General features: G+C 44.2%; 2 protein-coding genes and 1 pseudogene across 14 annotated transcripts; 1 reads left to right on the top strand and 2 right to left on the bottom strand.

Annotated features, from left to right (window-relative positions):
- Positions 1 to 1,805: 1,805 nt before the first annotated feature.
- LOC113155160 lies at positions 1,806 to 8,515 on the bottom strand (annotated as a pseudogene).
- A 6,836-nt stretch (positions 8,516 to 15,351) lies between these two features.
- Positions 15,352 to 18,901, bottom strand: LOC113155211. Its single transcript, XM_026349806.2, has 6 exons — positions 18,694 to 18,901; positions 17,628 to 17,966; positions 17,117 to 17,218; positions 16,665 to 16,991; positions 16,025 to 16,354; positions 15,352 to 15,924 (listed from the first exon to the last, which is right to left on the bottom strand). Exons 1-6 carry the CDS (start codon positions 18,728 to 18,730, stop codon positions 15,806 to 15,808), a joined length of 1,254 nt encoding a protein of 417 aa, XP_026205591.1. The 5' UTR covers positions 18,731 to 18,901; the 3' UTR covers positions 15,352 to 15,805.
- A 1,415-nt stretch (positions 18,902 to 20,316) lies between these two features.
- On the top strand, positions 20,317 to 25,754 carry LOC113155209 (BCL2/adenovirus E1B 19 kDa protein-interacting protein 2). Of its 13 annotated transcripts, none has more exons than XM_033326208.1 (14): positions 20,317 to 20,401; positions 20,811 to 20,858; positions 20,981 to 21,105; positions 21,267 to 21,341; positions 21,427 to 21,471; positions 21,654 to 21,710; positions 21,798 to 21,878; positions 22,557 to 22,718; positions 22,792 to 23,019; positions 23,100 to 23,202; positions 23,341 to 23,472; positions 24,011 to 24,097; positions 25,038 to 25,136; positions 25,311 to 25,754. In XM_033326208.1, exons 2-14 carry the CDS (start codon positions 20,821 to 20,823, stop codon positions 25,333 to 25,335), a joined length of 1,257 nt encoding a protein of 418 aa, XP_033182099.1. In that variant the 5' UTR covers positions 20,317 to 20,401; positions 20,811 to 20,820; the 3' UTR covers positions 25,336 to 25,754. The 13 variants fall into 13 exon arrangements, with proteins under 13 accessions (XP_033182099.1, XP_026205588.1, XP_033182091.1 ...); XM_026349803.2 differs by having other exon boundaries at positions 20,377 to 20,469; XM_033326200.1 differs by having other exon boundaries at positions 20,377 to 20,469; positions 20,811 to 20,882.
- Positions 25,755 to 26,547: the final 793 nt, after the last annotated feature.

Here is a 26,547-nt window from a genome sequence, read left to right as displayed (position 1 = left end):
AACTGTTAAAGTGATGAAGTCTGAGACAGATCCTTGAAGAAAGAGTGCAATGGTCATGTATGTGTTTGTGATTGGAAACAGACAGAATGCAGCATATTTTGAATATCTATCTCATCTATTAATGACAGAACGTAAACTGTATAGAAAAATGTTTAGTGAATTAACAGTAACGACTTGAACTATGAGATGAAAGAATCTGATTGACCACGCACCTGTAAATAGACCTAGGAAGACCTAAAACACAATGATCAACACTCAACACATAAATGACACATAACAGCATATCAAATTGTCAGTTTCTCAGTTATCCAAATTCCAAAAGAATCACATACTTTTTCTTTCCACTGTATTATTAAAACTTACACGTACCACGAAGGTTTAGTGAAGTTAGTAAAACACCTTTCTTCTAACATGACCTTTGCTCAGGTTTGCCCAGGGGTCAGAGATCAAAAATGTACAGTACAGATGTGAAACACTGACATAACTAACAGAGTATGAAAATACTTTTCACTGACTTTAACTACACAGTGCAGAGTGTGAGTCATGGTGAACAGAGTCAACCTTGATTTCAGCATCAGAATCAGAATCAGAAACATTTTATTGCCAGGTGCGATAAAGGGCATTTTACAGCACTAGAAATCTGTCCTGATGTTAGGTGCGGACATAAGAGAACAGAATAGAATAGAAGAAAAACAAAAAAAGAAAAGAAAAGAGGGACATACAGAAGTCAGAAGTCGCAATAGTAATAATGAGAAAAATATGGTTGTGGCTGTGAAAATAAGTATTACTATAAATATTAACAGAGATATGTATATGAACAGAAATATGCATATTCGCAATCGGTTGGGAGGGGTGGGTTGTGCAGATGTTATCTGGGGGGAATTGGGGAACTGTTCAGCAGGCTGACAGCAGCAGGGAAGAAACTGTTCTTGTGGTGTGAGATCCTGGTCCTGATGGACCGGAGTCTCTTGCCAGAGGGGACAGGCTGAAACAGTGCATGCCCAGGGTGAGAGGGATCAGCTGCAGTCCTGGATGCACGTCTCTGGGTCCTGGAGACGTACAGGTCCCGGAGTGATGGAAGGCTGCACCCAATCCCCTTCTCGGCAGAGCGTATGATTCTCTGCAGCCTGGCCTTGTCCCTGGCAGTGGCTGCAGCAAACCAGACTGTGATGGAGGAGGTGAGGATGGATTCAATGATGACAGTGTAGAAGTTGGTCAACATCTGCTTTGGGAGGTTGTACTTCTTCAGCTGCCGCAAGAAGTATAGCCTCTGCTGAGCCTAATCTGGTCGGGCACTTAATAAACTGTTTGAATTTGGGGAGGTCGTGGGAGAGATTACCTTTGTTAAAGTCACCTAAGACAATAACCAAAGCGTCCGGGTTTGTCCGTTCCACATTCAGAATTATGTCAGCCAGCGCGCGCTGCGCCTCACGCGCATCGGCGTTCGCTGGGATGTAAACACCGACAATGAAGAGAACTCACGGGTTTGCAGATGATGGTGAAGGCCTCTAGGTCGGGGGAACAGTTATGAGACGTTGTTGTAAAAGCAGATTCCACCTCCCTTCGTTTTACCTGAAAGCTCCGTGTGCCTGTCAGAAAAGTTGGAAATAAATCCACAGGGGTAGTAGCTCTGATGTTCAAGAGCTCTTCCCTGGAGTAGGAGCCACCAGCGCTGTGGCAGGAAACAAGATTAGGAGACAAAAGCACAAAAAGAAGAGCGCACCAAAACACAGTGGCAGCCATTCGCGGCGCCATTTTGCACCTTCAGTCAGCAGAGTTTCTGTCCACAGGAGAGACTCTAACACCTACACACTACAAAGAGACACTGAGGAACTAGACCAGATCCAGAACCCAGGACAAAGAGGTTCAGTGAATGTGGTGTTAAAGGTGTGGAGGTGGATCAGTTTGTCAGAGGAGACTCTGTAGAAGGACAGAGTCCCAGAAGGACAGTCCACATACACTGATACTCTGTTAGAGACTGAAGAGGAGGAGATGGAGGTTTTTATTTGATTGTGCCAGACAGAATAACCACGATCAGAACAGTCCAGACTCCAGGACTGATCATTCATTCCAAACCAACAGTCATCACTGTCTCCTTTCCTCCTGATTCTTCTGTAACTCACTGATATTAAAACCTTTCCGCTCCACTCGACCTCCCAGTAACAGCGACCAATCAGACCATTTCTACACAGCAGCTGAGACCAGAAGTCAAACCTCTCTGGATGATCAGGATATGACTGATTTCTATTCACATGTTTCACCTTCCTGTTGTTGTCAGACAGTTGTAGTTGTGTGTTTACTGTGTTTGGGTCCAGTTCCAGTTCACAAGCATCTGATGGAGAGAACAAGACACAATACAGCTGCAATTTATCATCTGTTGATTTATTAACAACTTTACTGACGATTACTGAATGTAAATCATTCAAAGTAACATTTCAGGTTCACCTGGGAATAATGTTTGACTCCATTTCAAGTGAAATTCAACAATCCAGGTAGAACAACATCAACAGTTAATGAACATGAGAGTCAAGATGTCAGCAATGTTCTGCTTTGTTTCTGCTGTGGAGCCAAGGATGACAGCTAATGGAGATCCACATAAAGAACCACATGGACTGAAGAAAGTCTCACTAAGAAAACTGGAACATCATCTTCTACTGCAGCATCAAGAAGCTCTCAACCATCTGCTTTCTAAAACTCTTCTTAGCTCCACCAAAGAGCTCACATTTAGCACCAAGTTCACACCTTTGCACATCAAACCTCAAAGTGTCGTCTGCTACAAAAAGTTTCCCAACAGTCTGGATTTTTAGTTCAAAAGCTCCAAAAAGCTGAACTCAGTGTTCCTGAATATCCAGTCAGAGGGCTGTGGCTCCACCAACTGGTTTAAAGCTGCTTTTCAATGACCGGGGGCCACATGGAACAAACCCCAGGTCTCCCATTCAGGGAGGAACTGGAAGGTAACTCCACCTCCACTCACTTTACTTAACTGTTCTACATCAATTCTGCTGTGTTGTGTTTCTGACTTGTAGCTTTGTCAACACTGATTTATTAAAACACATCCAGAGAAGAAAACTGAAGCTACTTCAACAAACTTCTATCAGTCCAAGCTGTGAAGTACCAGTTTACCAGCAGCACCTGAAGGCAACACAACTCTTCTGTAATATCAGTGAGAGTCAAAAGAGGCAGAAGAAACTAAGTTCGCTTTGTGTTGGCTCCACTGTTCAGAACATGTGTTTGGTTGAATCACTGTGTTCACTTTGTTGTGTTTGTGGATTTGAAATGGATCGATTGAATTCTAACATCTTTCCAGACACACAGACAAAAACCAGAGGCTAAATCCTGAAGGAAACTCTGGAGAAATTCATCTTTGTACTTCAGTCAAGAAAATGTCCGAATCTAGTGGAACATGTGCAGCTGTGCTCTCATGGATCAAACTTCAAACACACTCACACTTCCTCAGACCAGGTTTCAGTCTCTGCAGTCCACTATGGTCCAACCTGGAGGAAGAGACAAAGTCAGAATCAGCTTCATCCACCTTCACTCATATCCACCATGAAACATGAAGCAGAGTTCCTCAGTTAGTCAGAGAGACAGAGAAACAGTGGGAGAGCTGCTGTTGTCTGTCCATCTGTCCATACCTGAGAGTGTCCAGTCTCCAGAGTGGATCCTCCAGTCCAGCAGACAGCAGATTGACTCCTGAGTCTCCTGGATGATTGTAGCTCAGGTCCAGCTCTCTCAGATGGGAGGGGTTGGAGCTCAGAGCTGAGGCCAAAGAAGCACAGCCTTCCTCTGTGATCAGACAACCTGACAGTCTGCAGACATATGCTGCAGTTACTTCAGAGGACAATACATTGACTTACATTCATTTCCTGGAGACTTAAGAATGGGAGTTATGTTCCAGCAATTTCAGAAAAATCAGCTACACACTAAAATACAACAAATGTTCCTCTGAGCTGCAGCTTTGGCATAAGTGAATAAAAAACTGACACTGACAGGAATGAGAGAATATTCACAATTAAAATACAGCTTTAATAGAGGTAACTAAAATTTAGGTAACTCTGAAGCTTTAATAAAGAAACTGTATCAGCATGTCAATATAACTACGTTAAATATAGGCTCTTTTGTCAATATATCAAATTAATGTACCAAAAAAAGTGCTTTCTTAATCTTGACCTGAGAGTTTCCAGTATACAGTGTTGTCTCTTTAGTCCAGCAGACAGCAGCTTCATTCCTGCATCCTGCAGGTCATTGTTACTCAGGTCCAGTTCTCTCAGACTAGAGGACTGGGAGCTGAGAACTGAGGACAGAGCTTCACAGGTTCTTTCAGACAAGGTACAACCATTTAGCCTGTAAATGAACAAGAAATGGGAACAATAGTGAGTTCAAAATGTTAAATACTAATAAACCTTGCTGCCTAACACTTTAAAGAGAACTGGAAAATGACCTGAGAGATTCCAGTTTACAATGTAGACTTCCCATTCCAACAGACAGCAGCTTCATTCCTGCATCCTGCAGGTCATTGTTACTCAGGTCCAGTTCTCTCAGACTAGAGGACTGGGAGCTGAGAACTGAGGACAGAGCTTCACAGCTTCTCTTTGAGAGGTTACAGCCACTCAGTCTGAGGAGAAATCAGCAAAACAAAAGAAACCAAGATTAAAATTTTCTGATTAAAGTAAAAAATAAATAGAATCTGGAAATGTTCTATGTTCTCCTACAGAGCTTTGTTGGAGGCTTTGACCACCGGCAGCATCCTCAGAAGAGCCTCCTCTGAAGCAGAGTATTTCTTCAGGTCAAACACATCCAGATCTTCTTCTGATGACAGTAAGATGAAGACCAGAGCTGACCACTGAGCAGGAGACAGTTTACCTGTGGAGAGACTTCCTGATCTCAGGTACTGTTGGATCTCCTCCACTAGAGAACCATCATTCAGTTCATTCAGACAGTGGAACAGGTTGATGCTTTTCTCAGCAGACAGATTCTCACCAATCTTCTTCTTGATGTACTGGACTGTTTCCCGATTGGTCTGTGATCTACTTCCTGTCTGGGTCAACAGACCTCGTAGGAGAGTCTGATTGGTCTGGAGTGAAAGACCAAGGAGGAAGCGGAGAAACAAGTCCAGGTGTCCATTTGGACTCTGTAAGGCCTCGTCCACAGCACTCTGGTAGAAATATGTTGGGTCACGTTTCTTTAGTAACTGTAACATCCACCACCACCAGGATGATGTTTGTTCATCTATCAGCAAATTGACTCCAGAGTTGATGAAGGTCAGATGGACATGAAGAGCAGCCAGAAACTCCTGAACACTCAGATGGACGAAGCAGAACACCTTGTCCTGGTACAGTCCTCTCTCCTCTTTAAAGATCTGTGTGAACACTCCTGAGTACACTGAGGCTGCTCTGATATCGATGCCACACTCTGTCAGGTCAGATTCATAGAAGATCAGGTTTCCTTTCTGCAGCTGCTCCAAAGCCAGTTTTCCCAGAGACTCGATCATCTCCCTGCTCTCTGGACTCCAGTGTGGATCTGTCTCAGCTCCTCCATCATACTTTGTGTTCTTCAGTTTGGTCTGAACCACCAGGAAGTGGATGTACATCTCAGTCAGGGTCTTGGGGAGCTCTCCTCCCTCTCTGGTTTTCAACACATCCTCCAGAACTGTAGCAGTGATCCAGCAGAAGACTGGGATGTGACACATGATGTGGAGGCTTCGTGATGTCTTGATGTGGGAGATGATTCTTCTGGCCTGCTCCTCATCTCTGAACCTCTTCCTGAAGTACTCCTCCTTCTGTGGGTCAGTGAACCCTCTGACCTCTGTCACCATGTCAACACACTCAGGAGGGATCTTATTGGCTGCTGCAGGTCGTGTGGTTATCCAGAGGTGAGCAGAGGGAAGCAGGTTCCCCCTGATCAGGTTTGTCAGCAGCACATCCACTGAGGTGGACTCTGTAACATCAGTCAGGACCTGATTGTTGTGGAAGTCCAGAGGAAGTCGACACTCATCCAGACCGTCCAAGATGAACACAACCTGGAACTCTTCAAACCTGCAGATTCCTGCTTCTTTGGTTTCAGTAAAGAAGTGATGAACAAGTTCCACCAAGCTGAACTTTTTCTCTTTCAGCACATTCAGCTCTCTGAAGGTCAATGGAAATGTGAACTGTATGTCCTGGTTGGTTCTGTCTTCAGCCCAGTCCAGAGTGAACTTCTGTGTTAAGACTGTTTTCCCAATGCCAGCCACTCCCTTTGTCATCACTGTTCTGATTGGTTCCTCTCTTCCAGGTACAGGTTTAAAGAGGTCTTCATGTCTGATGGTTGTTTCTGGTCTGTCTGGTTTCCTGGATGCTGTTTCAATCTGTCTGACCTCATGTTCATCATTGACCTCTCCAGTCCCTCCCTCTGTGATGTAGAGCTCTGTGTAGATCTGGTTCAGAAGGGTTGGGTTTCCTGCTTTAGCGATCCCCTCAAACACACACTGGAACTTCTTCTTCAGATAAGACTTGAGTTTAGACCTGACATCTGAAATGTCAGTAGTGTCTGGATGAACAAAGAGCAGATAATAAGATGTAGAATTAGAGGCCTAGTCACAACGGAAACTGTCACAGTGATTTCCTTCTCCACCTTTAAATTTCTGTCTCACTATTCAATCAAAGTTCTGTTAAGATGATTTACTACCAATCTATAATAATTTGGCAAACGTTATGCTTGCTAATGCAAGTTTAATTGTTTCAAATTACTGATTATTAAAAAAAAACTATTAGTACTACAAAGACTACAAAAGAAATGACTGGTGGCATCTCATCTGTAAATGAACTACACTTTGGTTCTACAGAGACATCACATGGAAACAACATGAACCCAGCCACTGAGCCTGCACAGGCAGTGCTCCCTTAGTGCTGGGAAGCCTGGATAATGGGGCAGTCGTGTGAAAAATCCTGTAACAACACAGATATGTGGATCAGAAACTGATGAATGAAAGGACACAATTAGTGAGGCAGTGAATCAGGAAGTGAGGGACATTCGTATGGATGAAGTCAGGAAAGCTGTGAAGAGGATGAAGAACAGAAAAGTCCAGCTGGTCCAGATGACATATCAGTGGAGACATAAATATGTTTAGGTGAGATAGCAGCAGAGTGGTTAATTTGATTATTTAACAACATTGTGGAAAGTGTCAGATAAGTGGAGAAATGGTTCCAATTTTTAGGAGGGAGATGCACAGAGCTTCAGCAACTATAGAGGTATAACGTTGATCAGCTACAGCTTGAAGCTGTGGGAAAGAGTAGAGGAAGCTAGGCTGAGAGGAGAGATAACAATCAGTGAGCAGCGATATGGTTTCATGCAAAGAAAGAGCGCCACAGACGTAAAGCTTGCTTTGAGGATGTTAATGAAGAAGTATAGAGAAGGCCAGAAGGAGCTGCTCTGTGTGTTTGTGGCTTCTTCCTCTGAGAAACATTGTTAAAATTAGGAGCATCCTGTCCCAAAGTGATGCTGAAAAACTAGTTCATGCATTTGTTACTTCCAGACTGGACTATTGTAATTCATTATTAATAGTTTGTCCCAATAACTCATTAAAGAGCCTCCAGTTAATCCAAAATGCTGCAGCCAGAGTTCTGACTGGAATTAGTTAAAGAGATCATATTTCTCCACTGGTTTCCTGTAAAATCCATAATAATGTTTAATCTAAGTTGTCTGGACTGGAGACAGTGGCTGAGTTGAGTATATCAGAGGAACAGATCAGGTAGAACGGTTCACAGACAAAGTGAGAGATGGTTAGTTCATGTTCAGAGGAGGGAGGGGGAGGATAGAGCTGTCACACAGGAGGAGGAGAGAAAGGTCAAGGAGGAAGCTTATGATGATGGTGAAGGACATGAGAGAGCCTGGTGGGACAGAGGAAGATACAGAGAACAGACCAGGAGACAGTGTCCTAAAGGCAGCAGCTGAAAGAAGAAGAAGACATGGAGACAACAGGAGCTGTGATCGGCCTTTAGCTGATTTCCTTCTACAAGTTTCTGCCTTATTGACGAGCTCTAAGAAAACAACACAGGCTGATGGATGTTTTTCTGTTTTCTTATCCATCTTCTATACATTTTATTCCATCTTCTATAAATTCAGGGTACCTGCATGTCTTCAAAAGAAATAACATCCAGAAGGTTTACCAAGGTAAAACTAATGGATCCTGAGCGTTAAATACATGTTTATGTGTTAAAATCGAACGGAGCCTGCCTAAACCTAACCCTGTCTACATAAAGTTCCAGTTGTTTCATATCTTACCTACCTGTGACTGACCTTTATTACGCTTCATTTTCTGTAAAATCAACTTCACCACCTCCAGAACTTTATCACTGTACATCTGGAACATCACATTCACTGTTTCCAGTCTGTCTGCTTTCTCCAGTTTGGACTTTTTGATGTTGTGGAAACCATCTGGTAACTTCGCATTCTGCAGATGCCACTGGAATTTTTTTACTTCCTCTTCTCCCAAATCCTCCAACATGTGCAGTAGCTGCTCCTGCACAGACCTCTCCATCTGTGAAACAAATCAGAGGTCACTTTAAAAGAGACAGATATGGTTCAGCATGTCACATCATATCAAGTCATTCCAGCTGCTCAGTGTCTGATTGGATCAGACTGGTTGTACTGGGCAGCTCCCAGTATCAATGTGTTAGTGTCAGTGTGAAACAGAGTGCTGAACAACAACAACAACAACAACAACGTTACTCAGTAAACCTGAACTTAAAAACTACAAATCTGTTGCTGTGGAAATAACACTACTGCTTTTTGAAGTGTCTTCAAGAGACGAGATGGAGTAAATAATAAAATTTTAAAAAGCAACAAAGATAGAGAGAGAACAGAATTCACCTCAGATCACACTTTCATATCAGTGTCAGCTGAATGCAGTCAGACAGCAGTGGGAGGCAGAGGAAGCTGCTGTCAGCTGCTCTACTTCTACTATCAGTCCACTAGATGGAGGCATGAAGCTGCAGCTCAGCACACACAGGATGATGGACCAGCGTTTACCCTCACTGACACACAGAAGGACTGAGATCCCCTGATTTGATCAGACACAATCTGTCCGTCTACAGAAAATGAGTTGATCCAACAAATTACATCTGATTATTTCAGACAACAACTGGACTGAAGCTAGTTCAGCTCAAAGTGAACAACATGACAACAACAATCATTCACTGACATCAGAGTTTCTAACAACTGAAGGAAAACTATTAATGCCTCACTGTGGAAATACTCACTACTGTTTAAACTACAAGTACTGCACTCTAAGTTGGACTGAAGTTCCATTTTAAAACACACGTCAACATGGATGTAAAAAGAAGCTGAAATAAAAATGATGTTCCCATGTTGGGACATCTGGAATCAATCTAAACCAGAATAAGACGAGAACTGCAGAATAAACCTCGAGTCAGATTCTGAGAGTTCCACGAGTAACGGAGGATTTCTAAACTGCAGTATTGCTATTTTAACAGCCACCATCACAGAGTACTTGAAGTACTTTTGGAAGTTCCTGCAGTTTTTCAATGAGTCATAACATTAACATCATTTGATATATTTTCTATCTAAACCTCAAATCCTCCTCCTGTCATTATTAGATTGATTAGATCATGTTACACAGTAATATGGAAGTAGTACTTTCATCTTGTCAGTAGTTGAGGTGGAGCTGGTAGTAAAATGTTTCAGTGTAAAACTGGATCATATTTCACAAACTGATTCTTTGGTTTTTATTGCAAATCTTCATCAGTAAAATCAGTGTAGTGCAGTAAAAATACATTCCTCCACCAAGTATAAAATACTCTACTGGAGTAAATGTAATTAATTACTTTCCAAAATCTAAAGTTTACAGAGAAACAACAGTGTCAGTCTGGACAATCTGAGGCTCTTCTTCTTTAAACCGTAGTAAAACCTCTGATTAGTGAAGTTTAGTCTTCATTAGATCAATTAACAGAATCATAGAGAAAGAATCAAACAAACAAACTCACAGCTTAACACATAAGAAGACGACTCTCCGCTCCACAGCTGCAGAGAAAGGACTCTGACACAGGTGAGCTGTTTACTGGAATGACTCAGGCCAGGTAGGAAGGAGGAGACAGGAGCAGATTTTCACAATGAGAGACAGACTCCTGTGTCCATGTTCCACTACTGACCGAAAGAGTGAACTGTAGAAAACCTGCTGTTGACCAGGGGACGTGTTTAAAATCCAGAGAATGTGCTGAACAATGAAGAAGCAGAATATAAACTGTTAAATCAGAAAAGTTTCACGACTCATCCAAGTAGCTTCCTCAGACTGAAGATCCTAGTTCGAAGAGTAATCACTGAAAATCTGATCTGAACCTCTTCCCTCTGCAGCTTCTATTCTGTCTGTGTCAAAAAGGAGATTTGTGCTTCACCAAAGTTCATAGTGTAGTGTTCCCATGCTCCCCTCTGGGTCTCTATACGTTTGTGCAGGTTATCATTGTGCTGCTAATGTGCTGTTGGCAGATTGGGAGTGACGTCATCCAGGTAACGATGTGTGTGTTCAGTGTGAGCTGAGCGGAGCATCCTATTGGATGTGATTGGTGCTTGAATAAGTAAGTGTTACCTGTTGTATCTGCCTGGAATTGTTTTATGTTGATACAGTTGTAGTAATAATAGTTATTATTAATAATAGTAGAATGATGGAGGCCATTCCCTCACTATGCGACTTAATATGGTCTTTAATATGTTTTATGCCTTTCTATTAGGGTTATTAGTGACCAGGTGGTGTTTTCCTGTGTGTTGAATGCACTATAGGAAGTGGAAAAATTGTTACCTGTGTCATTTGGAAATAGCTTGTGGGTCCTTCACAATAAGAGCACTCTGCAGGTTTATCATTACCAGGCTTTTACGTTGTGTCTATGACAGGAGATGGTCTGTGTGCACTAATGCAGCATGAAGCTGGCAATCCCATTGGAAATGTCGCTGTTCTTTGTAAAGGGTAGAAGCTGTGTTACTGTGTGACAGTAACATTGTTCTGTCCGTATAATTTCTGTGTACTGGTTACGTTAGGTTTGTGATGTTATCACTTTATATGTGTTTTATTGTCTGCTATCATTTGTATTTAGTACAAATACAAGGAAAACCACATCAATCACAACTGAGGAACTAAACAGTCTTCATTTCAACTCTGAGCTCCTTGTTTCATACTCTGCTAGTGAAGTTGTTTTGCATGTTCAAATCTTTTCTGTCCATTTGTTGCACTTCCAAAGTTTGGAAATGGACTTATATGAATTATACTCATAGTCTATGCCAGGGGTCAGCAACCTGCGGCTCTTTTATTCTTATACTGCGGCTCCACATGACTTGGGAAAATAAATTATAAGTATTTAATTTAATACAGAATCACAAATAGAGTGATACTGAGAGAGACAAACTCGTGTTTGAAACATGGAATTCATCCCCGACACCTACATAGACATAAAGAAATATGTATTTGGAGTCCTGTCGATCTTCGGATCCACGTATGTATGTGAGCTGCTATTCTCCATCATGAACTACGTTAAAAACAAACCCAGACGACAGTTTACAGTCCTGCGTAAAGATGACAGTGACTTTGTACAACTCTGATTTGCAGAGGTTCAGGTAAAATAAATGTGTATGCAGATGTTTTGCAAGAGAAGTGTGTAAAGTTGTGTATACAAAACGTAAAGGTTGGAAAAAAAAAAACAAAACATTATCTTCATTTTAGATGTCAAAAAGTATTTGTGGCTCCCAGTATTTTCTTTTCTGTGGAAACCGGGTCCAAATGGCTCTTTGGATGTTAAAGGTTGCTGACCCTTGATCTAAAGAATATTTCTATAGGATATTCTATAGAAATATTTCTATACAAATCATTAAAGCCTCACAAGCCTCAGATTAAAACATGACTCAAATTAAAACTGTGTGTCGCTGACTTAAGTTACTGGAAATGACTCAGACTAAAACTTTACCTGTCAAACAAACAGTCACAGGTTGACAGGTCGTCGACTCCCATCTTAGCGTGTGGGGGAGGGGACAGTTGGTGACCTGTGATTGGTCCATTTGGTCCATTATGATAAAGGTTAAGGTTCAAAGATAAGATGCAGGTGACAGATATGACCTGTGCACTACAGTGTGTTCCTGGGTGTGTGTGTGTACAGGTGATTTCTGTCAGTCTTCCCAGAAACACTGAAACACTTCCTGGTCTGTGATCCACGTAGCAGAGCTGGGTCAGTCTTCACAGTTAGATACTGTAAAGATCAAAGTGTCACTACACTCAAAATACTGTGTACTCATACTTTGTATTTATAGTATGGTTACTATCTCTGAGTCTGAAGAAGTCAGAGTTTATTACAGTGAGATGATTCAGGTCTAAACCTCAAACTGGATGACTGAGATAGAGAGAAACAGAACAAAGCTGCAGGCAACAGAGGATCAGAGTTCTCTGAAGAACCACATACAGATGTTGATCCATGTGAAGAACCAGACTCTGCTGCTGACAGAGAAGATCCATCACGTGTGATCAGAGAGAAGAGCTGTGTGGACACACTGTCCATCACACTGTCTCTGCTTTGTTCCACATAATTTATTCATTTAGTCTTTAACATGTCAGGACACAGAGACAAAGAGCTGACACGTCCCATTTCCACCGATCCACAGACGTTCACCTGCTGTGATAGAAGCTGTGTTCATGCATCATCCACTAATGTTCACAGTCAGAAGAACAGGCAGAGCTGCAGCCACAGGTAGGAACCAGAAACTCCTGATGACTCCAGTGAGTCTGCATTAAGACAGAGATATGGCTTCGATAAAATGATTCATTAATTAAGTATTCGAGGTCCAAGCTAAAAACAACTAATACAACAATGAGACAATAAAACCAACAACAGACAAAGGCTCAAATATTAATTCTAATACAGTTACTGTGCAGTCACTGGGCAGTGGGGGAGGATTCTACTGTAATCAACTAAGATCAGCCCCCTTAACAAAGGGAGGGTCCCCTGTTACACTATACACACTCCATCACGCCAACAGTGTAAAACAGCATAATGAGAACCTAAAGAAAACCTGAGGACAGCAGTCCTAGTCCCAGTCCAGCAGACAACAGGGGGATTCACACAGGTCACAATAAAAGCCCAGGGACAGCACAGCAGTCATGATGATTAGAACAGACAATAAGGGGCGGCAGTCGCTCAGTTGGTAGAGCAGTCGTCTAAGATCCCCAGGGTCAATGGTTTGATCCCAGGTTCCTCCTGGCTACTTGTAGAATGTCCTGGACAAGGCTGAACCTGATCTACAGCCCCAGAAAACCCGGTGTCACCCCCACAGCTGTGCTAATGAACACTGATGTGAGTGGAGCAGGAACACAGCAGGTCACAGTCAGACTCTGAAGGTCTCTGAACTGTGCAATAATAAATACATTTATTTAAAGAGCACTTTTCTAAACGTCTGTTACAAAGTGCTTCACAGAAGAAACAAAGAACACAGGTAACCCAACAAATCCAGTAGTTTCTACAACACCTGGATTCACCTGTCCCTCTCTCCTCCTGCAGTGTCTGTACCTCAGCTCTGTCCCTGAGAAAAAACCTCTGGATAAAGACCAACTTTCAGTAGCTGGAAACTAATGGTCCGGTTTTCAAACCCAGTAGGATCCATTTTTACTGCCCAGTTCCAAAACAGTCTCCCAGTCAGTCGGAAAACTTCCAACCTGTTCTCACTGTGAGAGGCTTCTTCATTTACTGGACACAGTGGAGCTCAGGAAAACATTTCTCTCTTCTTCTTCTCTTCAGACAAATTATCTGAGGATTTAATGCCCTCCAGTGGTCACACTGAATCACGACAACACTACGTCTCACTGAGATTCACACTCATTATCAGGATCAATATGTACTAATCAGTACTGATGTTGTCATGGTGACAGCTGCCAACAGGCAGATGAGGATTGGTAATAGTTCTTAGAGAAGAAGAGTAAAGCCAGAAGAAGCAGTGGAATTTAAATGTTCAATATAACGCGTCTGCATCCTCCAAGTGTTCTGTGCATCCTCCAACTTCTTATTACACAAAAAGAACATGATTCCATTGAAACTACACTTCAAATATAAAAAAAGGACAGACGACTGTTCTTAGTAGGACCTCTGACTTTAAACTCTTTATTTTACATGTTTGAGGTGAAATGATGTTTGAACAGTTGTTGTCGATGTGAAAGCAGGAGATTAAAACTGGAAACTTACTGAGAACAAGTGATTTCTGGAAAAAAGTAAACCTGCAGCCACTCAGGGTTCAAATCCATCAAGTCACTCAGGTGTTTCCACTCTCCCTGGTGGATACTTCAGGGACCTCCCAGAGGCTTAGACATTTCAGTTGTGTCTCTCTCTTAGAGAATTAGTTTTTATCGAAGAACATTTAGTCACATGACAGAAGGCTTTTTCCAGAAAACTGTTGGTTCTGGTCTGAAAGTCCTGTTCTGTGCTGAATTTATTAAAACTAAACTGAATAAACTGATCAAACAAAAAAAATCACCCGACTCGTCTGATCTCTAACACATGAGGTCTGACGTCCAGGACCCTGACAGACTGTTATTACTAAAATGATGTGTGATGAACATATGAATGTTACTAATGCAAGGAGAAGAATGTTCTTAGAATTTCATCACGAGGAGAAACTTTCAGACTCAGGAACCTAGGAACACAGTAGACGAAAATACTTAGGATTATGATGTTTCTAAGAATTTCTCCTTAAAGTTTGAAGTAAATAATAGAAAAGATAAAAATGATTCACAAAGTGTCTCAGTCCCTAAAAGAGAGGAGGACATTTAAGATGCTTCAGTTTCCTAATCAGACGACAAGTTGATGTAAGGACGGAGACATATTGTCCAAACAGTGAGAACACACAGTGTTGATCATGTAGGGATCATGTTTGTGGTCCATCTCATTAGAGATTTGCTCACATCAGCCGACACAGATTGTTTTTTAAGTGATTTCAAGCTGTAGATTTTTGTTTTTAAGGCTCTACCTGTACTAACACCCATTTACCTCAGTGAATTGCTGCAGTAACCCACATAAACCCACAAGATCACAGATCGTAACTCAGCTTCTTCCAGGTTCCAAGTGCCAAATGTAAATGCTGGGGGCTCCTGCTTTCATTTCATTTCATTCAGCCACCAAATTTTGGAATAGTTTACCACTGAGTTTTAGAGCAGCCTCAGTCCTGACAGCTTTTAAATAATCGCTTAAAACACTTTCCTCGGCTTTTGATGTATAGAAGAGTTGGATGTTCCCTTTAATTATGGGTTACTCTCTTTAGTGCTTGAATTAGTTTTAACTCCAGGTGAATTTTAACGCATTCCATGAGAAATAATTGAGTCACATGACAACAGAGGACAATCAACAAATAAAAAAACATGACTTTATTCAATTTGTATCTGACCTCATGGGAAGTGACACGGTGGAGTTCTGCCTGATGAAAATATGTGTTGAACATCAGTTTATGGTACAGAGAAGACAAACTGCTGCTAATCCATCAGCTTTATCTTTCAGTAAGGTCAGAAACAGCCTGGACGAATAAAACTGTATCATCTGCATAAGAACTGACTGACTAGGTACTGATTAGGAAGACTGGTGTTATTTATGTATAATGTTAATAGTAATGTACCAACCCAGTGCCGATGAGAGGAGACTCAGAACCATATTATTCTCTGTATGATCCAGCATCTAGACCAGAAAACTGGATTTAGTTCATCTAGACTTTATTTTTATTGTCCTCTGTCCTACGTCCACTGCTCTTTACTACTCCATGAAAGCAGAGATTATTCTGATGAACCTTGAAAACATCTTCAGTCTAGGAAATCCTGTGACATCGAATTCACGCTGACATGAGAAGGATCAGCCATCAGAGGTGTGGAGCTGCTTCTTTCACCGGTGTAGTTCTTCTCATCAGGAACCTGATGTGTGTCTGAGGACAGAGAACAGAGGCGACATTATGGAGCTGCTAAAGACCACAGACCAAAGACAAAAGGACCAAAAGTACAAGGCAACACAACCGTAGTACTGACCTTTGACATGTAACCTTACGTTTTTCTTCTTCACAACATGTCCGTCCTTGCTGACGGTGCAGACGTAGGTACCACTGTCGAACAGGTTCGGATCCTTCAGGATCAGACTGAGGTCTTTATTTTGCAGCCGGTCTTCCTTCATTTCTGTGCGGTTCCGGTACAACCAGTTCTGTTTCTCTGTGTAGTTTGAGCCGCTCTGATACACGTGGACGATCATGGGCCACGGTTCGTTGTGGCTCCACTCCACTACGACATCATGAGGAGGTTGGACTGCGGTTTTATACGGCAGCACAACAGACTTCGCCCCCTCCACCACCTCCACATGGGGAACTGAGAGGAAAACAAAGCACAGCTTTGACCTTTCTCTACAGCACGGACCTCTAACATGTGTCTGCAGTACTAACCTCTGACCTCTGACCTGTCTCTACAGTACTGACCTCTGACCAGTCTCACCAGTACTGACTTCTGACCTGTCTCTACAGCACGGACCTCTAACATGTGTCTGCAGTACTAACCTCTGACCTCTGACCTGTCTCTACATCGCTGACCTCTGACCTGTCTCTATAGTACCAACCTCTGACCTGTCACTGCAGCACTGACCTCTAAACTATGACCTGTGACGTGTCTCTACAGCACTGACCTCTGACCTGTAGCCTCAGTAGTTTCCTATCCAGGACCCGTCTGTCCATGGAGACGGTGCAGACGTACAACCCGCTGTCTCGGTCTTTGGGGTTTTTTAGGTTTAGACTGAGGTCTCCAGTTTCAAGCAGGTCCTTCCTCATCTCTGAGCGCTCGAGGTAAACGTTATGTTTGCCAGGCCGATCCCTGCTGTTCTGATACATGTGGACTGTTGTGGATTTGAGACCTAAGCGTCTCCACCCCACTGTGGCCTCCTTAGGCAGGTTAGGTATGGTCTTAAATGGCAGCAGGACAGAATCCGCCCCAGCATCCACCTCCACCTTAGAGACTGAGAAGAAAAGAAACCAACGGTTCAGGTTTACTGACATTTAGAGGGCAGGGCTCCAGTTTCCCTCAAAGACCAGAACCAAACATGATCCTGAAAGCAGAAAAAAAAACACTCTCAGAATTTACCTGTCGTAAAATAATGCCACAAATAAACGGCAGAACCTCCACCAGCAACAAGACCAACGGTCAGGAGAACCAGGAGAACCATGGCCCAGGCTGGAAACTGACCTGTAGTCAAAGCAAATAGAAACACACTGTGTGAACTGGGTCTTTGTCTCCAATTGTCCCATTCAGGTTTCATCATCCTCTGGATCCAGAGTCTGATGAAAGATGTTGTCGTCTGTCGTTCAGACTGTGACTGTTCTGTCATCTGTTATCTTAAAGACATGAAGATGAACAAATCTTCAGCTCTGACCTCTGACATGGTGCAGCACTACTCTCTGTCTCAGGACGTGTGAGCAGCTAAAACCTTTTTTACTTTTATATTTCTACCAACTGAAGATTCATTTTGTGATTGTTGAGGATTTTTCTCAGTAAATGTGGTACTTCTACTTGTAGTAGAGTATTTCTTTAGACCAGTACTTTTACACGAGTACTTGCTCTTTGTTCAGCAGCTGTGCTGGTGTTTGCTCCTGACCTTTGACGTTCAGCTCTACGTCTCTCAGCCTCAGTTCGTCTCTCAGCTTCCTGATGGTGCAGGTGTAGTTTCCGCTGTCCGACACTTGTGGTGTTCTCAGAGTCAGGCTCAGATCTCCGGGTTCTGCTCCGTCAGTTGCCGTCCGGCCTCTGTAACGTGGGTTCTGGTCTTCGAGCTCGTCTCTGCCCTCGAACCACCTGTGGACATTTTTGGGACTGAGATCGTAGCGGTCCCACATCACTGTTGTGTCCTCGAGCACAAAAGAGACCTTGCAGGGCAGCAGGACAGACTCCACCCCCTCGTAGACCTCCATCTGCACAGTCAAGGCATGCTGGGAAACTAGGACACGACAAACAGGAACATGGATCAGTCGTGTGTTTTCCTCGGCCGCAGCAGCTGAGTCAGTGTTGTCTGCAGCTTTGTCACTGACAGACAGTTTCAAACTAATCTAAACCTGAGAATTGTTCACTTCATGTTGGAAAGTTTCACAAAGACACACGAAGCAGCTACAAAGACACACAAACATTTACAAACAGACACACAAAGCAGCTACAAAGAGACACAAACAGCTACAAAGACACAAACAGCTACAAAGACACACGACGCAGCTACAAAGAGACACAAACAGCTACAAACAGACACACAAAGCAGCTACAAAGATACACAAACAGCTACAAAGACACAAACAGCTACAAAGACACACGACGCAGCTACAAAGACACACAAACAGCAACAAACAGACACACAAAGCAGCTACAAAGAGAAACAAACAGCTACAAAGAGACACAAACAGCTACAAAGACACACAAAGCAGCTACAAAGAGACACAAACAGCTACAAAGACACACAAAGCAGCTACAAAGAGACACAAAGAAAAATGAAGAAAAGTGTTTCCTCTGACTTGTCGGTGGCTTGTTGGAGGTCGATTTCAGGTCAAGATCATTCTTTTCTGTCATGAAAACTGATCAGGGTGCAACATAAAGCTGAGGCTGCTGTGTGCAGATGAATCTAAATCTGACACTTTGACCATCAGAGCAGGAGGAAAGGAGTTTCTCTTTAATCTTACCGTGCAGGAGGATCAGAGACACCACCAACACCTTCATCTTCCTGAAGACTACAACCACCACATACTGGAGTCCTCTCTGATCACCTTCTTCCAAACCAGACCAGCTCCTCAAACACGGATCCACAAGTCACGACACCGATTCACACGATGGAAGAAAAAACAGAGTTAACTTTCAGTTTGAAGCAGTTTCCAGAGAAGCAGCTGTTGGAATGTAGATGATCAGGTTGATCAACTTTTAGTCTAATGAACTAGTTCAGGTACAACACTGAGACCATGACTGCTGAGGTTCAGTTGAATACACGGTGAGAGTCAGCTGATTGTCACCATCCACACACAGTTAGGATGTTTTCTGTTCTTGGTTTGACAATTTGTCGACATGGGACAGAAACAGGCTGCAACACACTGTTAAACTGTTTCCTCCTGATCATAAGCAGAGACTGAGGTTCTCCGTCTGGGTGTTCTGGAAGCTCAACACAAAACGAGACAAAGAATGTTTTACTTTTTGTTTCATAATGAATGACAAATATTTGACTTTTATCCTTTAATAATGTGTCTCTGCTGATCCTGAGTCTGTTCTGAAACTTCAATTCAATGAATACGTAACAAGATGTTTGTAGTTTCACGGTTCATCAGAAACGGTTTCTACATTTACACGTGACGTCTGCACATGAAGACTAGTGAATAACTACGGCTGTGAAATAAATGTCGTACAGCAGAAGTGTAAAGTCCATTAATTAGAAATTAGTGGAACAAGTACTGAGATCATTTTACTAAAGTATTATTACTGTAGTTTAAATACTCACGAGTTCCAAAATGAACAAATGATGTTGTTTTCATTATGATGTAAATGATATTATTGGATTTTATTATTGGTGTATTAACATGTTCATCACTTTAATGTTGCAGCTGGTAAAAGTTGAGGTGGTTTAATTACTTACAAATGGAAAGTATATTAAAACAGAGTACAAATACCCATGAACACTACTTTATTTAATGTTCTTTCCACCACAACAAGTGTCTTTGTCTTTTCCTTTGGTCAGTGTCGACACATCAGAGCAGGTGTTCCATCAGATTCCCGTCCTGATGAAACGTCTCAGATTTGGGAGCAGAGTTCACCTGGTTGGTCTGTTTAGGACATTCTTTGACATCTTGTCCAGGGATACTTCAACACGCCAAGAAGTTTAGTTTAGTTGTGTGTGTGTGCGTCACACCCTGAAATCTCCCGACAGGAAGGAACAACTTCACAGCTGTGAAATCTGCTCAGCAGGTCGGAGCATGCTCGCTGCAGGTTACACCCCTGCTACTCAGGTTTTACAGTCTCTGTCGCCATGGTAACAGGGCAGGGCCTGCCAGCAGCAATGCACCACACCTGTGCCGTTAAAGTACACAGAGAGAGAGAGACAGGTGAGGTGGCAGATTCAGGAGTAAAAACAAACAGATCACCTCAGACATTCATCCCTAACGTCTGTGTTCTACTAAAAGGCTCCTGACACTGAAGCTGCTCGTGTTTCCTGAGCTGTGGGGAAACTCACAGACAGACTCCTGTGGTAGTCGTTGGTCCTCGTGGACACCAGGTGGAGCTGCTGTCTCCTCCTGTGTCTGTCAGTGGGTGGAGAGAGAGAGAGAGACGGGTAGAGGGAGAGGTGGTGGTGGAGGAGGAGTGTCAGAGTCCGCTCAGAGACTCATAAAGTGCCTGTGATGTCACCAGGTGAGTCTCCAGGTGAGCAGCAGGTTCTTCAGACCAAGCGTCAACGAGCTGCTGAAGTTGAAGCTGCCGTGAGTCTTTGTCCTCGTTGTGGAGTTGGACCTGTTCCGTCTCCGTCCTGTGAGATAAGAGATAGTTGATGTGGAGTAACTGAGTGAACTGAAGTGATTGATCCAGAAAACAGGAAATGTCTCATTAGTTCTTCGATTGTTCTCAGCGTCTGATTTCAGTTGTTCTCACAAAGACAGTTCTTGTTCTTCAGTGAGTTTGTCCTGTTCTAGAAAAGAAACGTTTGTTTCCTCTGTCTCGGCTCCTTTTGTTCTGTTTTTATGTGTAACAGACTTTTGAAGTGGCTTCATGCAGAGGTTCTGGTTCTGAACACGCTGATGAAACTCTGATCATTTATCTTCAGCAGAAACAACATGGAGTCCAGAGAGGAAGAGGAGGAAGACACGCCCAGGTCAGAGTTCACTCACAGCGTCAGGTCTGGATCGTTTCTCTGGGACCTGAATGAACCTCTGAATCCGAATCTACACGTCTGCAGCAGTTTCTCATAGAGTGAAGGTGTGTTTCTGTGTGCAGGTCGCTGCTGGAAGACGAAAACACCGAGGACATCAACACCAGCAGCAGGGTGGCTGTTACCACGGATAGCAGCAGTACTTTTACTACAACTACTACTACAGCTGCTACCACGACATCTGAGACAGGTGCTGACAGTTTTTATTTTATGACTCTGCAGCCGTTTAAAGTTAGTTTTTCACTGTAAACACTAAATTTACAGTTTATTTATTTATTTATTTCAAAGTAAAACTCTAACAGGGAATTTTCTGTATTTATGAGTCAGATTTAAATGTTTCTAATCTTCCAGATGAGGACGAGGAAACTGGGGAACTGGTCAAAGAAAACTGCGTTGCCGGGGCAGCGACAGGTGTTGACTCAGCAGGTAAGAGGAAAAGAAATGTGTCTCAGTCTCAGTCTCAGTCTCAGGTGAGTTTCTGTTTTCATGCTGAGATGTTTTTGTTTTGAAGATGACAACGAGACAGAAGAAGAAACGTCAGCTGGAGACGAACAAGGTGAGAAAAACTATATCATCCATCTTCGTCTTCAGGTAAAACTCTGTCTGTGGACATCAGGATCTGTGTTTGTCTCCCACCAGGTGAGTCGGAGGTTGATTTCCAGCCAGGTAACCTTCACTCTCTTCCTTCTTCTTCTTCTGTTCTGTTTTCTGTCTGACTTCTTGTCTTCCTGTCACAAGAAGAAGTCGAGGACGAGTCAGAGCAGAAATCATCAACGGCGACGAAAGACAGACCAGGTGAGTACTCACCTGAACACTGCTGCTGTAGCAAAGACCGATTATGTGATTAATATAAAATCAATAACAAGCCCGCTGTGTCTGCAGCTCCTCCCGACAGTCTGGCTCTGTCACGACCAACGAAGAAGAAGAAAGTCCTGGTGGCTCCAGCTCTCAGTTTGTCTTTAGGTAATAAAGTTACAGTATAATATAAAACACCTGAAGTATAATTAAACACGCTGCCCACTGCTGACACCGTCTGCACAGGTGAAGGTAAAGCTAGAAGAGGATGTTGCTCCAGAGATTAGCCAGGTCCAAAACATCAAACGACAGCGGTGGAGTCCCTGAACCCACCTAACCAAGACAAAACTTCAAAATAAAAGACCTGTCCTCTAAACTGGATCAAAGAAAAACAGTTTTACTAAGTTCTGTTCTCAAGTTGAGCTCCTGTTCACAGATTTTAATAAATAATAATAAAAGCAGAATAAACTGTTTCTACTTAGTCAGTTTTTCAGTTTTGTCGCTATTTTTACTTCGTATTGATTCAGAAAGTTTCTAGTCGATCACCTCTGTCTGCTCACAGCTCTGTAAGCTACTTTCAAACTCACGGGACGTCGACATCATGACAGGAACTGGTTCCTCCAGTTTGAGCTAGGACCATGTCTGGAAGTGGACCAGGTCTGATGTGAAGCAACTGATTTGGTTTGTTCAGAGTAGAGATAAACATCTGATCTGACCGAGTCCAGCTGATGTGGACGTGGACTGAGACAGAAGTGAAACACGAATCATGAGGTCAGGTGGACTCTGGACTCCAGACTCGTGGGTTCAGATGATGATGTTTCAGTTTTTTGTTTTCGTCAACTTCAGGTCGTAGTGAGTCCACGGTCTCTGAGGACTTCCCGCCGGCCTTCCTCTCCCCCTCACCTGAAGACGAGGATGACAAGGGGCTCGACTTTGACCTGGACGCCATGGAGACGCCGTCCGACTGTGAATCGCTGCCGTTCCCCATGTGCGACCTGGACCTGGAAGGTGAGAGGTCAGAGGTCAGCCAGTCTGGGGTCACAGACTGGCCTGACCTGTTTCTAACTTGTTTGTTTTCCAGACGACCTGCGGCGTCTTGGTGTCGCGTCCCACCGCCGCAGGCCGTTCGGTCCCAGGCCTGGTTCAGGCTCTCGGACCGGTTCTGTGCCAGGGACAGACCTGGACAGGGAGGACATTGTGGACAGTCAGGGAACCAGGTGGCGCTGTTTCTCCACAGGCGACCCCCCCCAGGAAAGTCGGGTCAACATGAGCGTCCTGGAGCCGTTCGTCAGAGTGCTGTCACACGGAGGTATGACTTACCTGTGAGGTGATCTGTGGCCCCTCCCCCTGTTGAACACCTGACTGACCCTGTCCCACTCCCTCTCCCAGGCTACTATGGAGACGGTATGAATGACATCATCGTGTTTTCCTCCTGTTACCTGCCACAGAACAGTCTGCAGAACTACCAGTATGTCATGGATCACCTGTTCAGGTACAACACTTCCTGTTCCAGGTGGATTTAAAAGATCTGAACCCGTCAGAACCAGCAGCTGGACTTCACGTCTCCTTTCATTAGTAACAGTCCAGAACCTGTGTATGTGAGCTAAAACACTTCCTGACGCTGATGCAGGTACGTGGTCGGGACTCTGGAGCTGATGGTCGCAGAAAACTACGTGATCGTGTATCTTTGTGCCGGAGGTCAGAAAGACAAACTCCCGGGGATCGGCTGGCTCCGAGAGTGCTACACCACCATCGACAGGAGGTAGGACCGCAGCACCTGGGTACCGCCCAGGTAAACAGGTCACATCAGCTGTTCATTCACAAACAGGAAGCGGAGCCACTGAGGATCAGCTGTGCTGTGCTGACGCAGATCACCTGAGTCCTGAGTCCAGAGTCCGCGGGTCTGAACACTAGCAGCAAGTGTCAGTGTGTAGTAGCTTTTGTAGTACCAGTTGTAGTACCAGTTGTAGTACCAGTTGTAGTACCAGCTGTAGTACCAGCTGTAGTACCAGCTGTAGTACCAGTTGTAGTACCAGTTGTAGTACCAGCTGTAGTACCAGCTGTAGTACCAGTTGTAGTACCAGTTGTAGTACCAGCTGTAGTACCAGTTGTAGTACCAGTTGTAGTACCAGCTGTAGTACCAGCTGTAGTACCAGTCTGTAGTTACCAGCGAGTTGTAGTACCAGCGTAGTACCCAGCTGTAGTAACCAGCTGTAGTTAGTACCAGTTGTAGTAGTACCAGTTGTAGTACCAGTTGTACCGCGACAGTGTACCAGTGTATACCCCGTCTGTCTCTACAGACTGAGGAAGAACCTGAAGGGGTTCTATGTGGTTCATCCCACCTGGTACATCAAGGCCCTCATCACCATCATCAGACCCTTCATCAGGTCAGTCGTCCTCCTCTTCATCACACAGCACAGATCGTCTGTACTTTAGTCATGGAGAATCAACTCTTCTTCCTCCTCTTCCTCATGCTCCTCTTCCTCATGCTCCTCTTCCTCATGCTCCTCTTCCTCATGCTCCTCTTCCTCCTCCTACTTTTCCTCCTCTTCCCCCCCTCCTCTTCCTCCTGCTCCTCTTCTTCCTCCTCTTCCTCCTCCTATTCTTCCTCTTTCTACTTTTCCTCCTCTTCCCCCCCTCCTCTTCCTCCTGCTCCTCTTCTTCCTCCTCTTCCTCCTCCTATTCTTCCTCTTTCTACTTTTCCTCCTCTTCCTCCTGCTCCTCTTCTTCCTCCTCTTCCTCCTCCTCTTCCTCATCCTCCTCCTCATCTTCCTCCCCCTCCTCTTCCTCTCCTCCCCCCCTCCTCCTCTTCCTCCTCCCCTCCCTCCTCTTCTCCTCCTCTTCCTCCCCTCCTCTTCCTCCTCCTCCTCTTCCTCCCCCTCCTCTTCCTCTCCCCCCTCCTCCTCTTCCTCCTCCTCCTCCTCCTCTTCCTCTCCCCCCTCCTCCTCTTTCCTCCCTCCTCTTCCTCCTGCTCCTCTTGCCCCCCTCCTCTTCCTCCTGCTCCTCTTCCTCCTCCTCTTCCTCATCCTCCTCCTCATCTTCCTCCCCCTCCTCTTCCTCTCCCCCCTCCTCATCCTCCTCCTCATCTTCCTCCCCCCCTCCCTCTCCTCTCCCCCTCCTCTCCTCCTCCCCTTCTCTCCTCTCCCCCTTCCCTCCTCCTCCCCTCCCTCCTCTTCTCCTCTCCTCCTCCTCTTCCTCCCCCCTCCTCGTCCTATCACCCCCCTCCTCCCTCTTCCTCCTTCCCTCCTCCTCCTCCTCCTCTTCCTCCCTCCTCTCCTCTCCCCCCTCCTCCTCTTCCTCCTCCCCCCTCCTCCTCCTCTTCCTCAGCTCTAAGTTCAGCAGGAAGCTTCAGTTTGTCGGCAGCCTCCAGGAGCTCTCTCTCTCCGTCCCCACTGAGCATGTGCAGATCCCAGACTGTGTGAGACAGTGAGTGATTCTTCGTTTTCTCCATTTTCAGCAGCGTTGAAGTGATTTTCATAGAATACGACACAGAAATGTCCGGTCTTCATATTTCAGACCTCTGATGAATGAGTAAATAAACTGACTCACCTTTATACACAGGTGTGTTTTTCAGCTCATCACAGTATGTTCTCTCTGCAGGTACGACCAGCACCTGTCCAGGTGATCCCTCAGGACAAGAACCTCAGATTTCACACATGTAGCCTCCTGCTCGTATCCACATCCAGCAGGTGGAGCTCCAGTGTCCTGCTCCATGACTCCGTCAGTGTTCGAGGACTAATGCTGTCGTATCAGTGAGCAGAACAAACCAGACGACAGGTCAAAGGTCGTCCTGACAGCAGTGTTAAACTGAGTTCAAACATGTTCCTATTTTTAAATTGAACTAACCTTCAAACTGTTTCACTTTAAAATGAGTTTGTAGCAGAACAAAACCTTTTTACTCAAAGATTTGCTGGTCAACAGTTAAAGTATATTTTCTGCTTTTAAACGCTTTTCTTTTTACCAGTTTTAAGGATCGAAGCTCGTCAGCAGGAAGGTTTCAGGTGTTTTACTTTTCATTTAGGTGAAATAAAAAGTTGCTCTTTATCTGGTGATTTGTTTTCTCTGCTTCCTTCAGGTCGACGTCTCGTTAAACCTTTAAAACCAAAAAGTCAGAGGTGAAGTGGTTTACTAAAGGTTACGTTCAGCTCCTCTCTGTGTGTTGTGTGTTTGGAGCCGTGCTGCAGCCTGTGGACTGTAGGTGACACACGTTGTGTTAAGTGTGTGAATCTTTTCATGCGTCGTCGTTATGATGACGTTTCGAGTCTTTTCCTTGTTTCATGTGCTGTGATGAAACTGTGTAATTACTGACGGTGTCACAGACTAACACCTGGTGGGAACATGCTATGAACTGCTGCTGTTAAAGCAGCATGTCGGCGGCACACAGAGTCACGAAGCTGCAGCTGCGTCACTGCGTGTGGAGCTGGTGGTGTTGGAGCTCAGGTCCAAGAGCTGCTGAGGTTTTATTATGTGTGAGGGGAACACAGGAAAACCAGTGTGTGTGTGTGTGTGTGTGTGAGAGCCGCGCAGCTGTTCAGGAAATGGAGCTTGACAGGAAGGAAGTGATGTCACTGCTGAGAAACCGCAATAAACAGGAACACAGAGCAGTGTGTGTGTGTGTGTGTGTGTGTGTGTCTCAGTCTGTATGTGTGTGTGTGTGTGTGTGTGTCTCAGTGTCTGTATGTGTGTCTCAGTCTGTGTGTGTGTGTGTGTGTGTGTGTGTGTGTGTGTGTGTGTGTGTCTCAGTCTGTGTGTGTGTGTGTGTGTGTGTGTGTCTCAGTGTCTGTATGTGTGTCTCAGTCTGTGTGTGTGTGTGTGTGTCTCAGTGTCTGTATGTGTG

The sequence above is a fragment of the Anabas testudineus genome, chromosome 11 (genome assembly GCF_900324465.2).
Source record: "Anabas testudineus chromosome 11, fAnaTes1.2, whole genome shotgun sequence".
NCBI classification, from domain to species: Eukaryota; Metazoa; Chordata; class Actinopteri; order Anabantiformes; family Anabantidae; genus Anabas; species Anabas testudineus.
Note: the sequence above shows the minus strand (reverse complement) of the source record. Positions and strands in the feature narration are given on the sequence as shown.